At 39.1% G+C, this 19228-nt stretch overlaps 3 protein-coding genes across 8 annotated transcripts; all 3 read left to right on the forward strand.

The window, feature by feature from the left end:
* Window positions 1-223: 223 nt before the first annotated feature.
* LOC116204040 lies at window positions 224-5524 on the forward strand. Its single transcript, XM_031536078.1, has 9 exons — window positions 224-695; window positions 1151-1251; window positions 1393-2161; window positions 2258-2668; window positions 2774-2962; window positions 3054-3281; window positions 4025-4352; window positions 4439-4622; window positions 4809-5524. The coding sequence occupies exons 1-9, from the start codon at window positions 492-494 to the stop codon at window positions 5281-5283; spliced, it is 2889 nt and encodes a 962-aa protein (XP_031391938.1). The 5' UTR covers window positions 224-491; the 3' UTR covers window positions 5284-5524.
* Window positions 5525-5742: 218 nt separating this feature from the next.
* Window positions 5743-8377, forward strand: LOC116204041. Its single transcript, XM_031536079.1, has 7 exons — window positions 5743-6144; window positions 6235-6303; window positions 6701-6820; window positions 6907-6981; window positions 7327-7461; window positions 7607-7748; window positions 8045-8377. The coding sequence occupies exons 1-7, from the start codon at window positions 5878-5880 to the stop codon at window positions 8203-8205; spliced, it is 969 nt and encodes a 322-aa protein (XP_031391939.1). The 5' UTR covers window positions 5743-5877; the 3' UTR covers window positions 8206-8377.
* Window positions 8378-8868: 491 nt separating this feature from the next.
* On the forward strand, window positions 8869-19004 carry LOC116202358 (DNA mismatch repair protein MLH1). Of its 6 annotated transcripts, XM_031533888.1 has the most exons (17): window positions 9144-9285; window positions 9573-9745; window positions 10113-10149; window positions 10271-10343; window positions 10548-10682; window positions 10832-11042; window positions 11159-11307; window positions 12227-12325; window positions 12483-12552; window positions 15067-15211; window positions 15832-15932; window positions 16016-16124; window positions 16725-16890; window positions 17458-17619; window positions 17814-18024; window positions 18291-18454; window positions 18632-19004. In XM_031533888.1, the coding sequence occupies exons 2-17, from the start codon at window positions 9700-9702 to the stop codon at window positions 18674-18676; spliced, it is 1923 nt and encodes a 640-aa protein (XP_031389748.1). In that variant the 5' UTR covers window positions 9144-9285; window positions 9573-9699; the 3' UTR covers window positions 18677-19004. The 6 variants fall into 6 exon arrangements, with proteins under 6 accessions (XP_031389746.1, XP_031389747.1, XP_031389744.1 ...); XM_031533884.1 differs by lacking the exon at window positions 10113-10149 and having other exon boundaries at window positions 8917-9285; XM_031533885.1 differs by lacking the exon at window positions 10113-10149 and having other exon boundaries at window positions 8918-9285; window positions 15835-15932.
* Window positions 19005-19228: the final 224 nt, after the last annotated feature.

Consider the following 19228-nt stretch of genomic DNA (forward strand, 5'->3'; position numbering starts at 1 on the left):
AATTTTAAATTTCCCCGTAAGGAAAAACGGCCTTGACATCATCCCACTTTGTGGCAGGGTAGACCTGGCTACTGGCTAGGGAAATCTGGGCCGGATTTTGATATACCCTGTCCGGCCCGGAAACTATGGGCTCGAATCGATCAGCCTCAGGCCCATTGCGTTACATTGCCAGAGGAGCGGGAGCCGAGACGAACTCGAACGTAGGTTTTTACGGAAGATTCTGGACTAGTAGAGACTGAATGAATGGGACCGACCGACCGACCGACCTACGGAGTTCCAAATTTAGAAAGCAACGGCCAACGACTCAAAAGCAAAGCTGTCTGTCATATCTTCGTCTTGCAAGCAATGATCCTTCCTTGATTCCAACCAAATCCAAGCTCCGGCGAAGAAGAAGAAGAAGAAGAAGAAGCAGTAATCAGATCAGAGCAGGTCGGCAAGCTGATATAAATCCAGTTCCTGCTTCGATCGGCACGTCGAGGGCCTGGTGAGGTATGGCATTCGGCGTGGATTTGCCGGAGGCGGAGACCCCGGCTGCTACGGCGTTTGAGTGTCCGGCTAATGACGGGGAGCCGTCTTCGCCTCTGTCGGCTAAGCTTCCGAGGAGGCTGAGGAGGCGGCTCTCTGCCGAGACGAAAGCTCCCTCCACTGCTGAGGAAATCGATGCCAAGCTCAGGGAAGCCAATCTCCGTAGGCTGGTGGGGTTTCTCTCTTTATGTTGTCTTCTCCATTGTTGTTTTTATTCCTACTCCTTCCGCTTGTTGAATTGTGACATAGTGATAAGCGTGCACTGCATTGAACTTTAAGGAATTGCCTCGGCGGTATAGAAGAAAAGGAAGTTTCAACCGTGATGTGGTGCATATAATTGCTGTCTGCTACTTCCTGATAAGCCTTAATTAGCAAAAAAATCGTCTTTGTGTTGTAAACTAGTCGTGGAGCTATGAATTGAAGCAAGAAGCTTTCCTCAAGCTAGAAAAATGAAACCTTCAGGTTCAGGTTCTGTTCTTAGACTGACCCCTAGAAAGGGTTTAATCTGCTGATCGCTGCCCTGAATAATTCAATCAGCTATAGCTATGAGTTGGTCGTGCGAGCAATATATTGGCGTTCCATTGCTGGATACTTTGTTTCTGATGTTAGGTTGAATACTCTGCAGGCTAAAGCACGAAAGCAAGGAGATTTAAGGTTGAGAAGGAACATGAATAGGGTGAATAGAACGCAAGAGCAGGAGGACTTGCTGTCAAGAAAGCTAGCAAGGTACATGTCCTACTCTTCGCTTTGATATCAGCCTAAATGCTCTGGGCCTCCAAGTACCGAGTGAATGTCTTGTGCAATGGAAAGTGAGTGCACGTGCAGTTCGATGCAGTCATTACATGTCTTTAATTGTTGCCTTTGCAGGTGCTGGAGGCAGTTTGTTAGATCAAGGAAAACTACGTTTGCTCTAACGAAAGCGTATGAGGCGTTGGAAATCAATGAAAGATCTGTGAAAGCTATGTCTTTTGAGGACCTTGCAATTCGTATAGAGTCAGCTGCCACGCTTCAAACTGTCAAAGCTCTTCTTGAACGCCTAGAGAAGCGTCTCATAATATCACAGGCTTCTAGAAAGGGTACATCTCGAGTGGAAAATATTGATCTTCTTCTTAAGCGCGTGGCTTCCCAAAATCGTAAAGCTAATTTTCCTAAAAGGGGAACTGGCAAAAAGCCTACTGCATCAAGTGAAGAAACGCTGAAAACTTTGAAGCGCCTTCCGAGGTATCCTGCAAGAGTTGTGCTTTGTGCTTACATGATATGTGGTCATCCAGAAGCAGTTTTCTATGGGAAAGGTGGCTGTGAAGCTGCTCTTGCAAAGTCTGCAGCTAACTTTATCCGGGAGTTTGAGCTGTTGATTAGAGTCATATTGCATGGCCCTCTTCAGAATACACCCGGGAGTTCAGATTCTGCAACTGTTAATAAACTATGTTTCAGCTTGCTGCTGGAAGCTTTTGATAAAGCATGGTGCTCCTATTTGTATGAGTTTGTTGCTTGGAAGGTTGAGGATTCCAAACTTTTGGAGGAGGAGTTGATAAATGCTGCTTGCGAACTCAAAATCTCAATCATACAGTCTTTCAAGTTGAATCCTGCATGTAACGATGGGTCTGATTATCATTCTGAGGCTGAGATGAAGCAGGTATAATTGGTTTTTATTTGCATATTTGTCCACCGAACGGCTAGATTTTCCTTTTAAGTAGCTGATTGTATGATGTTCTTTTCTCGGTGATGCTAGGTCAATGAGGGCTTGAAACTTATAAGAGCAAGGATAGAGCAAATAAGTGGCGCTGCTGGAATTGAGCGGTTGGATCAGGCACTCAATGATGTAACATCAAGTTTTCATGAAGCTGAGAAATTCAGTAAATCATGTGTTCTTCCTGTTGCAAATGATACTTCCCAAGATTCGGCATCAGCCATCTCAGATGAGGATAGGGACCTAACTAAAGGCCAAAAGTCAAGCCCGATGGTCCCCTCTTTGTCTACTAGAGACCCTTTTTCCTCAAGAAATCTGGCAGCCTCTAGTTTAGTTCCCAAGAGCCCAAATGCCATGTCTTATGAGAATGAAGCACTTGTAAATGAAATTGTGCATGGCCACTATGATATTGCTGATAAAATTGTCAGTGATGATCACCAGGATGGTCTCAAGGTCTGTGAAACTTTACCTTGCTTAGGACAAGAATGTTGCATCTTCCCTGTAGCTATTTTTGGATGTTGACTAGATTAACATGTCACGTGTTTGGAAAAATTGCAGAACAAAATAAGGGAGACAATGGAAAAGGCCTTCTGGGATGCCCTTATGGAATCTTTGAAACAGGATCAGCCTGATTTTAGCTGGATTCTCAAGCTAATTAAGGAGGTCAGGGATGAACTCATTGAACTGTCTCCTCAGAATTGGAGAAAGGAGATAACAGAGGCTATTGATGTCGATAACCTTTCAGAGGTATTCTAATGTTTCCATTCCAAAGGATGATAACTACTTCAGTCTTCCCCAGCATCCATGTCCTCATACATCTTGTTTCTCTACTTATCAGGAAGTGAATTCAGGAGTACTAGACGTAGTTAGCCTGCAGAAAATTCTAGAGTTTGCATTGGTTACACTGCGGAAACTCTCTTCTCCAGCAAAAGATGATGAAATGAGAATGGCTCACTCTAATTTGTTGAAGGAAGTTGGAGAAATTTCTCAGGCTGCAGATGCATCAAATGGCTCTCTTGCTCTGTCTATTATTAAAGGGCTGCGATTTGTTCTGCAACAAATTAAGGTGCGCTCCTTAATGCATCTCGATCTTTCTATTCTGCTTCTTAAGTACCATGAAAACTATGATGGTGTCTGCAATACTTGTATGTTTTGTATGATGCCATGGTAGCCCATATGGAGTAGATTACATGCTTTCTCTTCTAGGTGAAGTCTTTGCAGCTATAGAGCCAGAAGGCTTCATTCTCTGATTGGTTAAAGTAGCAAGAGCTAGTAATATGTTGTTCCAGGCCTGCCAGCGGATAGATATTTCATTAGATTGACTGAGACTAGCTTGCCTGTAACATACATGTATAAATCCTAATAAAAGCTAGAAACGGATTCTGCGAGCTTAAAATTTTTGTACTGATGGAATGCGAAACTCATCTCTGGTTCCAAATATCACGAGTATATTAGGTAGAGCTCTCGTTTGAGTCCAGAATTATGCAGCAGCCATGGACCTTGTGTTGTTTTTTTATGTCATTCCAGCTATAAAAAGAAATGCATCTCGTCTGTTATTTGCCTGGATGTCAGGCAAAGCTGCTAGCAGATTAACGTTTCTATAATGACTATATCCACCTCAAAATAAACCGAGAATAGCATTGAATTATAAAATCCTATTGCTTCTTGATTGCACAGTTTCAATTTTATTTGTAATCTGTTAGCTTCTGTGAACTATGAACTTGGCTTGGCAAGTATTTTTCATACGGATAAAGCACAGTGTAACATATCCCTTTCCACCATGAACTAATTCAAAGGCATATGTGGCAGGTCCTTAAAACAGAGATCAGCAAAGCCCGCATCAAGCTGATAGAACCGCTTATCAAGGGGCCTGCTGGCATCGAATATCTTCAAAAAGCCTTTGCAGAACATTATGGCCCTCCTGCTGATGCTTCTGCCTCTTTGCCCTTGACCGCTCAGTGGATCTCTTCTATGCAGTCCAATGCAGAGATGGAGTGGGAGGAGCACCTTACTTCACTAGGAGAACTGATGGCTAGCAGCAGAATGGACTCTCAGGGGCTTCCTTCAACCGCTCTTCGAGCTGGAGGTGCGGTTTCAGCAGTCTCGAGGATCCTCCCTCCTGCATCGGTTTCTTCAGGTTTGTCTGGACTTCCTTGATTTTGTTCTCTTTCATTCTCAATTGAATGTTTGGTTTTCAGCATTGGTGATCGTTTCACATTTCAGGTAAGGAGCAACCTGAATGTAGAGGAGAGAAGGTTGATGTTGTAGTGAGGCTTGGTTTATTGAAGCTGGTGAGTGAGGTGGAGGGTGCGAAGCTGGATAGGCTGCCTGAGACTTTGAAGCTTAATTTCTCTAGATTGCGAATCGTTCAGTCTCAGCTGCAGAAGATAATCGTCATCTCAACTAGGTATTGAAATGTGGCTTTGATCCCATGCCCTGCACTAAAGATGCTATATAAGACAATGTTGATGTTTTTGCGTACTCATACAATTTGTTGAAATAAGTATGGCCCCTAGTTTTTATTTTCATTTGTCGAAGACGTCTCTTCCTCACTTGTACTAACTAACCAGCCACATCTGTTTTATGGCCACAGTTCCTTGGTTCTTCGGCAGACTCTCCTAAGCGAGGACTCGATTCGGACTAAGGTGGATGTAGAACAACTTATTTCAGATTGCATCAAGCAGCTCTTCGATCTGTTGGAGAACTTTGATGAAGCAGGTATACCAGAGATTGTCGGGATGATTAGCAGCTTCCTTGAGCACAAACTGGAGCCTGAGAAGCTCTGTGCGGTGAGTCAGATCATGGCGAACTTGTTAGTGAAAAGCCTGCAAGCAGGGAACCCTATCTTCGCTAAAGTTTCAAAAGCAGCCTACTTGGCTGCAAGAGGGGTAGTCCTTGGAGGTAGCGGGGCAAAGGGGAAGCAGTTAGCAGAAGCCGCCCTACGCTGCATAGGAGCATCCCCTCTTGTGGATAGGCTAGTTAGTGCCGTGGAAGCATTGATCGTAGTGGCAGTTGTATCTCGTACTGTTCACGGGCAATGGTACGAAGCCTTGCTTGGTACTTTGTGAACACTAGCCACTAGATTGGACAAGCTCATTATTTATGGCGACAGTCGGGTTTGTATATTTATTGTCATACAAGAATGCAGATGCTTTACTATGTACATAGAATGTATGTAAGAACCATAATAGGGTGTAGTGCAATGGTGTTTACTGTTTTTTTTATTGTGATGTCTGTTCTGTGTGAGTGCAACTCTGTAAACGATCTCGGGAAATAACATGTGCTTGTATTGCCGCTTCGTAGCTTTGATCAAATCGAATCTAGAGCCGAGCTTATATATCGGGAAATACGTCAAAGGTGTCGATGTGTCCAACAGTCGGAATGTTAACGGTCTTGTTCGTGGAGTTGATTTGGGCTGACGAATTTGCCTCTGGACCGAACAAACAACGAAAGCCCAACGGTAACGGCCACTCATAGTCCCGCGAAAACGAGGAAAAGGCTAACGGCCACATCTGTTCTGCCTGTTCTGTTCAGTTCATAGACGTCGCACGTTTGTGGCCACAGACAGCACTGCTTCGTGCACAGAGACAGAGACGGGCGGAAACAGGGCCGTTCTTCGAGAGGTGGAACCGAGGGGGAAGGCAAGCTTATGCTGAATTTCCATGAGCTGCGCAGTGCCTAACCTCTGCTCTGATCTCTCCGCTCGCTCCTTCTTCAGCCTCCATTGTTTTCGCCTCGTTGCTCGAGGTCGGAGCTACGCAAACTCTCTTCTCGGGGGGCCACGCGGTGGTGGCAACAACCTCCACTTCCGTTCAGCTCGCTTCTTCTCGAACCCTCTGCCACCGAAACGGCAATGGCAGCGGCGCTCTCTGGTCCCTTGCAGGTCCGCCGCCTTAGAGCTTCCTCTGCTCCCTTTCAGCGTCAATGAGGTACCCCTGGCTGAGTCCTCGCCCTTTACACTTCAGCGCAATCCCCGGCTTTCTTTCTCCCCCCCTTAAATCTTTTGGGATGATTTGCAGGTCTTAGTACCATCCGAGAGTAAAACCCTGCATTTATACGAAGCTCGGTATCTGGCCCTGCTCGAGGATGTAAACTTTCTTACCCGTCTCATTCTCGTACTATCATGTGTCTGGCATTTGGGGTCGGGAGTTCTCTCGTTTGCTATTTCTGGTGATGATGGAAGAAGTTGTCAATCGGTTGATAACGCCGCGATTGCTTCCTTGATTTGGATATGTTTATCCGGAATGTGAATTGGGAATAATCAAGGAAGTATGGCTTTGATGGAAGGGGTGGAGGTGGAAACAAATGAACGCGTAAGATGGTGCATCTTGTCGAGTTGGGGGATAGATGACAGATGGATCAAGTTGTAACTCCGGCTGCCGGGGAACTGTTGTTTCATTCATGCCGTGCTATGTATCCCAGTGATTGCTGGCGGAGCCATATCTGAATTAAAGTCTGATTACATGTGAATTTTGTTGCTTGCAGTCCTTATCGAGGAAGAAGAAGCTATTTGTGCATTTTGTGCTTGATCCTATATCCATGCCGGGTTCATCTGATGGGCTTTCATTTGCAGCTCGATATGGCTGTCTGGTCCTGATAGAGAATGTAAGTTTAGAATAATGCTTTGGGAATATTAATCTATTCGGTCACAAAACTCAAGGGTCTTAAGCTCAAGTGCAGTTGATCTGCAGGTTGAAAGGTTAGAAGTTGGAGCGCTGGTCACGATACGCGGAATTTGTCGCATCAAGCTTGCAAATTTCATACAGGCAAGTAGCAAGTGGAAGGTTCACGTGCCGTCTTTCAAGAGACGCCTTCTAGTATCGAAACTATCCCACTCTACTTGTTGCTCCTTCATAGCTGATCTTTTTAGAGAGTATGCATCATAAGTAGCCTACCCTCCACTTCCTGGTCATCTGATTAGGGTTTAAGAATTTAAACCTTTTTATTAGATTGAACCGAGTAAGGAGACGATATTGTGGTCGGCAAGTATGAGTATCATCTAGCCTGAATCACTTGAGTTGGCTCGCATTCAAACTTCCTGAGTGCTTTTTTTGATCTATACGGAATCTGCATCTGAGTCTTACATAGGTGTCTTTTCTTTGTACCTGCAGGCAGAACCTTACTTAACTGGCGTTGTCTTACCACTGAAGGATAAAAATCCTGAAGATTCCAGCGATATAAGCTCAAGGGTCGCTGAAGTAAAGGAGTCTCTTCATAAATTGAATAGCTTGGAAATAAAACTTAAGGTACTTGTCTGGCTCTTATCACTGTGTTTTCCAAAGATACACGTGAAATCACGCATGCCGGTATAATAAAGAAGTTGCATACTGTCTGTGATTTGCTCAAAAGAACTCTATTTCTATACTCTGCTCATGTATCTCGTGTCATTAGGCTCCCAAGGAGGCACCATTACAAACTCTGACTGCAAACTCCCTGATGTGGGCGGAAAAGAAACCATCACTAGACTGTGATGAAGCGTTCATTCTACCTCCAGAAGAGCGTGTTTCTTTTGCAGCATACCAGCCTGTGTCAGGCAATACCCTCTTTCCCTTGCTTCCCGTTCGAATTTGTCTTCCGAGTATGTTTACGCTGTTCTTCTTACATGCTTTTCCAGTGCAAATTGTTTGCTGGGGGAGTAAAACGAGAAAGAGAACTTAAGGCTCAAAACAAAATCTATCCTTTCTTCAAAACCAGCAAATCCAGTATTGGAGTCTTTCGCCTTCAACTGATATGAAGTTCACAAATGTCGAACAATACACATCTATTGCCTCAGTATGTATATGTAGTGCTTGAAATTTGAGCTGATTTCGGTTACTTTCCTGTTGGCAGGCTCAAGTGAGTCGGAGCTGCTCAAGTTGCAGAAAGAAAAGCTACAAGCAATGGACGTGAGAGACACCATCCGGAGGCTCGATGACTCGCTGAGACTAGTGAAAGAGAACATCTCAGTCGTTGCAGCAAAGCTCGCTATTCAGTCACTCGAGATGCAATAATAAAGGAACAGAATCCACCATCTTTGTTTTCGACGTTTCATCCTTAAAATTCAGAAATCTTAGCAGTTGAAAGAATATGTAATATGGAAAAGAATGATGGACCAAAATTCTATTACATTTTTAGAAAATCGAGCTATGTTCTATTTTGGATGACAGCTCCAATATAGTCTACGACTGTGAAGGAAAATTGTGGTGCTTTCATGTAAGTTAATGACATTGCATTCGCATGGAAAAATTATAAAATATGATCCACTTTTCACGACATCATCGTATGTGGTTAATATGTATCATAGAAGAGGAGAATTGGAGGAGGGCAACGTCACTTAAGCGTGTGAGGTATTTTGATTATCCATATACAATATTTTTGCAACAACCGTTTGCATGTAAAGCATGCTCAAACTAAAGTAATTTTTTCGAGCATGCATAAGATTGACATAAATTATCTTGGGATGATGGTCCAATCTCGTCTTCTAAAACAAGGCGTCAAGCAAATCACAGTCTGGTCCTATGATGTCGTGTGCGAAACCAATTCCATGGACGGGTTATAGGAGAGATGCAAAGTGAGGGCATAGCAAAACTGGAATATCTGGGTGCATTCCGGCAAACTACAAACGTTTAGGGTGCGAAATGGTTCTATGCAAAAGTGTAGGATGAAAATGAAAATTGTCCCAAAATAAGGACTAACTAGTAAATGTAAATATGGCGTCGCTCTGGGTTCCTCTCTATCGGCGGGAGCTCAGTGACATCACAAGCTCGCACTACTTCCACTCACAGTCGTCCGGGCAGAGCATGGACCCGTACACCGCCGCTGCTCCGCCGACCGACGAGTGGGAAATGGAAATCGATGCCATAGAGTCGCCGCCACCGCCTCCGCTGCTGAAGGAGCCTCCAAAAATCCGCCGCCTTGACGAGTCCGTGGTGAACCGAATCGCCGCCGGAGAGGTCATCCAACGACCGGTTTCGGCAATTAAGGAGCTCGTTGAGAACAGCCTCGATGCTAACTCTACTTCCATCAATGTCGTCGTTAAGGATGGCGGTCTAAAGCTCATTCAAGTTTCCGATGACGGCCACGGCATCAGAGTACGACCCTATATAAACCATACTTGCCGGTGTGTTTTAACTAATGGAATTAGATCATTCGCGAAAGCTAAGGATATTCTATGAACATTCGTGAAATTGAGTATCAGCGTTAACCTTGGCATTTTCTTAGAGTGGTAAAGTTCGACTGAGAAGTGATTGCCATTTCTGTGATAGTCTGGTTTATGCAAACGCTAGGGTTACACCCAGATAATAGTACTGTCGAATGGTAACCTCTAGCTTTAGTGCTGTTCTTTCAGTTTTTTTTTTTTTTTTTTTGGGTTATATAGTATGAGGACTTGCCCATTCTGTGCGAGAGGCACACGACATCCAAGTTGTCCACGTTTGAGGATTTGCAGTCCATAAAGTCGATGGGATTTAGAGGAGAGGCACTTGCTAGCATGACATACGTTGCTCATGTTACCGTCACCACCATCACCAAAGGGCAGCTTCACGGTTACAGGTAGGTGGGCGTGGGTCGATTCCAGTACTAGTATGATAATATGATTCTCAAAATACCTCTACTTATTCTAATAGAATGACATATATTCTGCTACCGGCAATAAAAATGTTAAATTCGTGGTGAAGTTAGTTTCCTTGGTAGGCTGTACATTGTGCTGTGCGATATAATGCTGCTGGCTCCCCTCTGCATGTATCTTTAATTGATGTATCTTGTTAATTATTTGAAATTATGTCATTGTTCGTAATTCATCCCCATTATGTATCGCTCACTTTATAATTGCCATTTATTTACAAGCTAGATAAGTTTAAGAGCCTTTTTTTTTTTGGAAGGAGATATGATTTTGCTCCAATCTATCCATTTCTATTAGGTAGGAGGTCTCGTCTATCTGAATTGAGTATGATCAGGTTAGATTATACAGGTTCTGACAGATAATGAATAATCTGATTTATCCAGTAAAGTTTGCCCTCTTCATAATTCTGTCGTGTTGTTATCAGGACTTGATTTATATTCTTTGTTTTTCTTCAGGGTGTCGTACAGAGATGGCATCATGGAGAACGAACCAAAGGCATGCGCTGCTGTTAAAGGAACTCAGATAATGGTATGGTTGTGATTATGGGAAAATTTGGTTTGTCTTTGATCAAAATTTTGGAGTATCACTGAGCTGCAAGAACATTTGCCTTCTTCCATTGCTTACGGAAGTGCAATGATCTCGTACTCATGAGTGCCGACTTTACAGTAGTAAAATAGATGATTGTTCATTTCTACCTGAAAATCTGATTCCTGTCTCGCTTACTACTTTCAGGTTGAGAATCTATTCTACAACATGGCTGCTCGGAGAAAGACCCTGCAGAACTCTGCTGATGATTATACAAAGATAGTGGACCTGTTGAGTAGGTTTTCCATTCATCACACTAACTTGAGCTTTTCCTGCAGAAAGGTTGGTCTATTGACTATTCTTTTCATTTAGTTCCTTCTCTTTTCTTCCTCTCCTTGATATGCAGCTTGTTTCTTAAATTTTCTATTTCCTTTGAGAAAAAAAATAAATAAAGACAAAAAGTTGATTGTCGCGTCCCTTTCACCAACCAGCATGGAGCTGCTAGAGCAGATGTTCACACGGTTGCCACGTCGTCTAGCCTTGATGCCATCAGGTCTGTCTATGGTGTCTCAGTTGCTCGCAATCTAATGAAAGTGGAAGCTTCAGATGATGATCCTTCAAGCTCTATCTTTGAGATGAATGGTTTCATCTCTAATGCAAGTTACAGTGCAAAGAAGATAACAATGGTACTTTATATTAATGGTTTGTATCATTTTCCTGACTTTCTATAAGATCGATATGATGGGTTTTCTACAATTTATCAATTTCTTGGTTTGCATATCTAAACTCACAAAATTCTCTCTGTAATTCTCTCTCAGATAGATTGGTTGAATGCAGTGCTTTGAAAAGAGCGATAGAAGTCGTTTATGCAGCGACATTGCCCAAAGCATCAAAACCGTTCATATACATGACTATTATGTTGCCACCAGAGCATGTTGATGTGAATGTCCATCCAACAAAAAGAGAGGTAAATTTTTTCAGTATGTCTATGTGGTTCCATAATGATTTGCTCAAGGCAAAACGAAGATAAAGAAAAATTATGAAAAGGCAGCTAGTAAGTAGGTTTACAAAATTTTAGCAAGTCACTTTACCATAAAATCAGCAAATGTTATTCGGGCTGGTAAGTGGACCTTAAAGTTATAGCTAAACATTGAATGGTCAGAAATTACAAAGAATAACTACGTTCATTAGCATTTTAATGCCAAGATTTAATTTATAAAGTACTTGTTTTCCCAAGTATCTGTCCAAGCATGTCCATAGGTTATATCTCTCTCCTTTTTATGGGTGGGGGGTTGCAGGGGGTTTGTGTGGAGGGGATAGGTGTCGGTGGGTTCACAATCTGCTAGATAGTGCAGAAGAGAATGTATTGGTATAATGCCCTTATAATAGGCTACTTACAAACACTAGTATCTTCCTAAATTGAGCTACAAATGCATGGCTTTCTAGCACCTCACGGCTTGCTTTGCAAGGCTTTCATCAGTTGAAGAGAATTCTCCATTGCTACCCTCTACAAGGAGTGATGAAGATATTATCTGGAGTATCATTAGAGAAATTTGCCCAGTGCTATAATCTACCACGGACCTGAATAGATAGAATTTTGCAGATGCATTTCCCGCAACTTCCTGTAGATTTACAGCCTTGGTTTTCCCCCTTTTCTTTGATGTAATTATTTATATAGAAAGACTTTTAAAGATTTATGTATATAATTAGATAATCTGCTCCCTACCCATTTTTACCTCTTGAAGTTCTTCATATTGAAGCAGTTGAATTCTCCTTGCTAATCTTTGTCTTTGATTTCATTGTGCATGAAAATTTTGAGCAGCTAGGATGTCCATCTTTTAGAATATTTATTGTGGAGGCAATCTGATTTGCATCAATTATTTCAGGTTAGCCTCTTGAATCAGGAAATTATAGTAGGGAAGATACAGTCTGCAGTTGAATCAAAGTTAAGGAAATCAAATGAAACAAGGACATTTCAGGAACAGGTAAGTGTGGCGGTTCCTTATTGCAGATAACTCATGATTTAATCATGGTCAAGGTAACCTCTTCATCATTTCACCGACTGGTGTCCACATCGAGCTTCTTGTTGATTGTTAGTTAAAATATGTGTTGAATTCTTATTCATTTTTTTTAATGTGTCAGACAATGGAGCTGTTATCATCTTCTCCTTTGGTCACAAGGAAGGATAGTCATTCTAGTCCTTCACTACCTGGTATGACCTTATTCCATTATTAGTCATGAACCACGTGCATTGCGCAGGATAGTTCGACCAATTTGAAGAAAAATATAATCAAAAATTGAAAAGAAAATTTGCTTGGAGAATCAAAAGTGAAACAAAAATAATAAAATAAACAACTTTCGCGTTTAGTGGTAGAAGAACTTACTTTCTGAGAGCTTGTGTATAGGGGTAGCAATACATTTCTTGAGATGAAACTCACATCATATTTCTTGAAAAAGAATATGAAAAAAAAAGAGAAAAAAAAGAATGAAAAATTTCGATAAAAATGAGAGATAATCAAAGTATAAATTTAATTAGCTCACTTGCATCTAGAGAGACGTAGTTTGGAGAGCTCGCGTCTAGTTGTAGATATATTCTTTGAGAGCTGAATAGGCTCCTATTTATGCGTGTGATAATTCAAATTTATAATTATTATACAAAATATAGATAAAATATAATTTGATTTGTTTTCTTTTATTGGAGGAACAAATCTGATTTGTTTTGTGAAAAGAAAATATAATTTATATATATTTATAAATATTATCTAATCTATTTTTAAAAATAGATATCTGCAAAAACATATAATTCATATATACTTTTTCTTACTATATATACTAAAAGTTGTCCACATAACTATATATTAACATATTTTTATTTGATATTATGTATGAATTAATACTAATACTATATTCTTATTTTGATGTTAATATTTTTATTTATGAAATATTAATTTTTATTTTAAAAATATTCGAGATTATTATATAATATCTATACATATAATAAAATCTTCTCATTTATTTCAAATGCATTATGTCATATACATTATAAAAATTAAAGAAATCAATAAATTGGATTTTATGATGAGATATCTTTAAAAAAAATTATTAAAAATAATTCCGAAAATAAAAAGTAGAAAAATCTAAAAGATTCCATATATTTATCAATAAAATATTATCTAATCTATTTTTTAAAAATAGATATCTATAAAACAATATAATTCATATATACTTTTTCTTATTATATATACTAAAAGTTGTCCACATGACCATATATTAATATATCTATATTATGAATGTATATATAGTAATATATACTTATTTTGATTTAATATATATGTCATGAAATATTTTTTTTATTTTTTAAAAATTCAAGATTATTAAATAATATATATATTATAAAACTTAAAAAAATCAAGAAATCATATTTTATGATGAGATATCTATTTAAAAATATCTTTTATTAAAAATAATTTCGAAAATTAATTTTATAAAACTTAAAAAAATCAAGAAATCGTATTTTATGATGAGATATCTATTTAAAAATATCTTTTATTAAAAATAATTTTGAAAATTAATTTTAAAAAACTTAGAAAGTTCCATTTAGAATATTCATATCGCATTCAACGGAGATCACCATATTATCTAAAAGATTATGGTATTTTCTGTTTTATTAAATGGAAGATTATTTCAGAAGATTTTGTTGCTAATTTATAATTGTGTATAATTTAATTTTAAAAAATTCAAAAAATCAAAAAAATTTCATTCAGAAACAGAGCGTTCTAAGGCCATATGGGATGAAATATTAACTTTCACATTAAAAGATTCAAGATGATTAAATAATATATAAATTATAAAAATTAAAGAAATAAACAAATCAGATTTTATGATGAGATATCTTTTAAAAATATTTTTTATTAAAAATAATTTCGAAAAAATAAAAAATTTTAAAAACCTAGAAAGTCCATTTATAAAATTCATATCTTCAATTGGAGATTACCGTAGTATCCAAAAGATTTTATGGTATTTTCAGTTTTTTTTAAATGAAATATTATTTCAAAACATTTTGTTGCTAATTTATAATCAAATTTAATTTAAAATGTTAAAAACTCAAAATACCGAGAAAATTCCATTCGGAGTCGGAGCTTTCTGAAGCCATTTGGCCGGGTTCACCTTGGATCTTGCTTTCATATATATATAGATGAGTGACTTCATAGATTCTAGCTTAAGTATGATAGGCTCTTTCTCAATCATATAAGAGTTCATGTCAGGGAGTACTTTCTGCTTAAGAACCCTTCTGTAAAATGTGGCCCAATCCTTTGAACTACCTAAAAACATGTCTACATGGACGGATACTCATCATCATTGGTTTAATGTTCAGCAAAGTACGCTGAACGTGATTATTTATGTTCAGGTTTGGATTTTTTGATAAGAACTTTCGATGCTAATTCAATGTTGAACCAGAAGTTTCTAATCTCTTTACTGAAACACATGAGTCGGAGATTTTGGAGAATAAACCAACTTCTGAAGTATGACATGTCACTGGTTCTCGCAGAAAGCATGAGAGCTTTTCTATTGCAAATTTGCTTACTCTCGATTGGATTTCAGTGGTGCTCCTAGTAGTCTCATTTTATATAGTTCTTATGAAAGAATGCAATTAAAACTAATTACTGTAAGGAAAAATTCATTCCAGATGGAGACTAATTCCTGCTGAATGATCATGTTGTCCCAGTGTCAACAGGATCGAGATCTCAAAAAGTACCGGTGCAGAAAATGGTGAGAACAGATTCATCAGATCCTGCTGGAAGGTTGCACTCCTACTTGGATGCTAAGCCTCTTGGTGAGCAGGAAAGCAGGAACAGCTTGACTGCTGTGAGGTAATGATTTCAGTTGGCCTTTGAACTCTCAGTTTGAAGTTAGCTGCTTTAACCAAAAAAAAAAAAAGACAAAACGAAAATATCCTTAAAGTTTTTTAGCAAGCTCACAAATCGTAGGAAATTTCCTCGTTCCCTACGGGACATGTTTTTTCATGCATCTGCTAACCAATAGAACAAAAAAAAACCAACTTAATGGGTTACTACCAAATATAAATCATCTGTGACTACTATAGTTTCATAAATCAGGCCAAAACTCTGGTGCACCTTGTACTGATATGCTTTCACTATAGACAAGTTTTTGACCTCTTGTTGGTTGGATTTGACAAATATTCAAATATTTATCCTTTAACTCACTATCATAAATCCATCATGAAAATCTGCCCTAAACTCTTACATCCAAACACCTTGGTTACGTTCGAAGTGATTCCTGAATGTTTTTGCACCATATGATTTGACAATCATTGCTTTACTTTCACAAACTCGGATGCATGTAACTAAGAGATTTCATTGGTTTTTGTCATCTTTTCTTTCACTAAACATTATCAACAAGCTTCTACATATAGGGCCGTTCCTCATTTTTGTTTTCACATTAATAAGGTTATGGTATTGGATTCTATTAGCAGATCTTCTGTTCGCCAAAGAAGGAACAACCCGACAGAAGCTGCTGATCTCACGAGCATCCAGCTGCTTATTCGAGAGATTGATTCCAATAGTCACTGTGGTAATCTTTTCACCAAATTTACCTATATTTTAGTTTTGAAATTTTGCTTTAAGTAATGGCGTCTGTACTTATATGTATTTTAGGACTGCTGGACATTGTAAGAGATTGCACCTATGTTGGGATGGCGGATGATGTTTATGCTCTACTCCAGCATAATACTCGTCTATATCTTGCAAATGTTGTGAATTTAAGGTAGTGCTCCCTAAATTCTCTTTTATCTCTCTCCCTCTGCATAGAAAATTTTATTTTCTCCATATATAATAAATGGCGTTTAATCTTTGTGATCAGAATCCAACCAAATGATCTATCACATTAGGTGTGATAAGAGCATAAAATCATAAGGGGATCAAGGGTGGGCTTGGGTGATAGATAGTTCAGCAGATTTCCTGCTGGCTTTAATTTCCTCTTCAATTATTTTTGAATTTTCTTTTTTCTATGTATTGACGGTTAAAGAATTGTGCATCTAGGCTCTACGCTCTCCTAATCTTAGTTTCGTTGCAGAATAATTCATCTTCGAGGCTGACAGGGATAATGTCATATGAAAATTGGTCACCGTTTTATGTCTTTGTTTTTGTTTTTGGTTTTTTGTTTTTGTTTGTGTTTTGTTTTTAGGGTAATCTAGTGATTACCTGAGACATTGTCAAATATACACTTTGTCAGTATCTAGTGCTTCATTTTGGTTAGCTTCTGGTAATTTTGTTTGTTAAACTCGTCAAGTTTGTCTCAGGTAATCACTATATGTTTACCTTTTGTTGAAGAACTGATTCTTTTAGTTGGCTTCTTGTGTAACAGTAAGGAGCTGATGTATCAGCAAGTTTTGCGTCGTTTTGCTCATTTCAATGGAATACAGCTAAGTGATCCAACTCCCTTGCAAGAGTTGATAATTTTGGCTCTGAGAGAGGAAGATTTGGACCCCGACTCAAATGAGAATGATGATTTAAAGAAGAAGATTGCAGAAGTAATTTTCTGTTTTCTCCCTATCAGAAAGATTAATTCTTTATTTACTGAAGATCAGCTTTTAGAAGGATAGATTAACAACCATGGTCCAATATATTAGGTCCCTCTACATTGCTTGCAGCCAATCTCATGTTAATTTTCATTAAGTTCAGATCTGGAAGTTGCATCTCGTAAGAATCTCATGTTAATTTCATTAAGTTCAGGTCTGGAAGTTGCATCTCGTAAGAAATTTCTGTGATACATGATGGGGCCTTATACAGCCACTATATTTCCATGTTTAGGATAAACTAATATGTCCTCTCTCCTCAACCTATTATATAATTGTAATTGGACTCAGAGCCTTGGAAAATAAATCAGTTCATTATTGTACCGTTTAGAATGTGTAGTTATTTGTTCTCAGTATAGAACCTGTATACATACTCATATCCATGAAAACTGGTAGGATTTTGTAGGACTGCAGTCATAAGGTCTAAAAGAATATTACAACACACATTTATTCTTTTTCGGTGGTCCTAATATAGGCTATTCTGATTTTATCCTTTTTAACTAATAATCTATGTATTCCCAGATGAATACAGATCTCCTCAAGCAAAAGGCTGAAATGCTTGATGAATGTTTTTGCATACATATAGACCAAGATGGAAATTTGGGCAGGCTTCCTGTCATTCTTGATCAGTACACTCCAGACATGGATCGAGTCCCTGAGTTTGTCCTTTGTTTGGGGAATGATGTATGTATTATAGTTGCTTTCAATAACTGCATGTTTTTTTGCTTGGTCCGCTCTAATATATTTGTCTAGGAGAGAAAAGGTCCAATTTTGGGGATACCTTCTTTTCTGTTCCTTTTTTGTTATAGAAAATGCTTCCAAACATGATTATGGGAAATATCTGGATTTTTTTTCCCTACTTTTGAACTGTGTTGCAGGTCGACTGGGAGGAAGAAAAGAGTTGCTTTCAAGCAGTTTCAGCTGCTCTGGGAAATTTCTATGCTATGCATCCTCCTCTCTTGCCCAACCCGTCTGGCGATGGTCTGCAATTTTACCAGAAGAGTAAACCTGCCGGAAATCCCAGTGATAGGGAGAGTGAGCACAACAGTATAACCCATGGCTTTTCATTTAAAAGCATGAATTTTGAGGGTAAAACAGTTTTTTCCTTGTCATTTTTTTCCCTGTTTTTCATATAGAGGTGTCTACATATCAAGAATGTGCTTCATATATAATTTAAAATAAAGTCATCATGAACCTTTAAGGACCTGCAAGTGTAAGATTCAGTTAATCAAGAAAGGATGAACCGGTCAGTTCATAAAACCTCATAAAAATGAACTCATATGCGTGCATTTTATATTTAGAATTATAGCTATGGAATATGTGTCCATTTTCATAGTTTGGGACCTGTTTCACAGGGAATGATAAGGAAATGGGAGATGACATTGATGAAGAACTGCTCTCTGAGGCAAAGTCAGCATGGGCCCAGCGGGAATGGTCGATTCAACACGTCTTGTTTCCTGCCATGAGACTCTTTCTGAAGCCACCTGCTTCAATGGCGACAAATGGGACTTTTGTCCAGGTAGCACACACATTATTCGGGATTCTTAGAGCTTCTACAAGCTATGGCATGTGAAGGAAACTCCTTTGGAGCCAAAATTATGCTTAAGTTTGGAAAGCCTTGATCCCCTCATTTTCTATTCAATTATGCCTATTTGTTCTCCGAGATGCATGACTGAGGGATCCGTCTTTTTTACAGGTGGCTTCGTTGGAGAAGCTTTACAAGATATTTGAGAGGTGCTAATCAGAACAATGGCGGCATCTGCGTGTATTATATATACTAAGACTAATTGGTACCTAATTTCTTGGAGCCTCTTTCGGTCCTTGTATAACAGAAAAAGACACGGGAGAGAACATCCTGGTCCTGGTTCAGTCACCTTTAGCCAGGTCTTGGATGTGTAGCGTTAGATTTTGGTTCAGTTGGCCTGTTGTCGGGGAGGTTGAACGCTTTTCTTAAAGATAGCAAATGTTGCATATCTGAAATTTTTGTAAATCCTTCCCTCAAATATGAGGTTACCTCTTAACAATTGATGTGCTGTCGTAGTTTGAATTTTTGCTCTTAAATTACTTTAGCCTTCCCATGCTGCGAACTCTGAAAATTCATGGGCGCCATTCCCTCAGACTAAGTTGCTTAGCGCGAGGAGTTTGAGTTTGGTTCATGCGAAGGTACGTATCCACACCCGTTCTCATAAATTGAAGATGATTTTTTTGCCTTAATACAGCAATCCGGCATTACATTTCAAGGTAAGATTGCAATCTTCACGCTAGATGTAAGGAAAACCAAGAGCTCTTGAGA

This window comes from Punica granatum, chromosome 4, assembly GCF_007655135.1.
Source record: "Punica granatum isolate Tunisia-2019 chromosome 4, ASM765513v2, whole genome shotgun sequence".
Lineage (NCBI taxonomy): Eukaryota > Viridiplantae > Streptophyta > Magnoliopsida > Myrtales > Lythraceae > Punica > Punica granatum.

Coding starts and splice junctions, on each gene's coding strand:
- LOC116204040 (XM_031536078.1), top strand. CDS start 492: ATGGCATTCGGCGTGGATTTGCCGGAGGCGGAGACCCCGGCTGCTACG. Junction 3,282..4,024: donor TTGTTCTGCAACAAATTAAG/GTGCGCTCCTTA, acceptor CATATGTGGCAG/GTCCTTAAAACAGAGATCAG. Junction 4,623..4,808: donor ATAATCGTCATCTCAACTAG/GTATTGAAATGT, acceptor TTATGGCCACAG/TTCCTTGGTTCTTCGGCAGA.
- LOC116204041 (XM_031536079.1), top strand. CDS start 5,878: ATGAGCTGCGCAGTGCCTAACCTCTGCTCTGATCTCTCCGCTCGCTCC. Junction 6,982..7,326: donor AGCTTGCAAATTTCATACAG/GCAAGTAGCAAG, acceptor TTGTACCTGCAG/GCAGAACCTTACTTAACTGG. Junction 7,462..7,606: donor GCTTGGAAATAAAACTTAAG/GTACTTGTCTGG, acceptor TCGTGTCATTAG/GCTCCCAAGGAGGCACCATT.
- LOC116202358 (XM_031533884.1), top strand. CDS start 8,995: ATGGACCCGTACACCGCCGCTGCTCCGCCGACCGACGAGTGGGAAATG. Junction 10,683..10,831: donor TGAGCTTTTCCTGCAGAAAG/GTTGGTCTATTG, acceptor TTCACCAACCAG/CATGGAGCTGCTAGAGCAGA. Junction 11,308..12,226: donor TCCATCCAACAAAAAGAGAG/GTAAATTTTTTC, acceptor CAATTATTTCAG/GTTAGCCTCTTGAATCAGGA.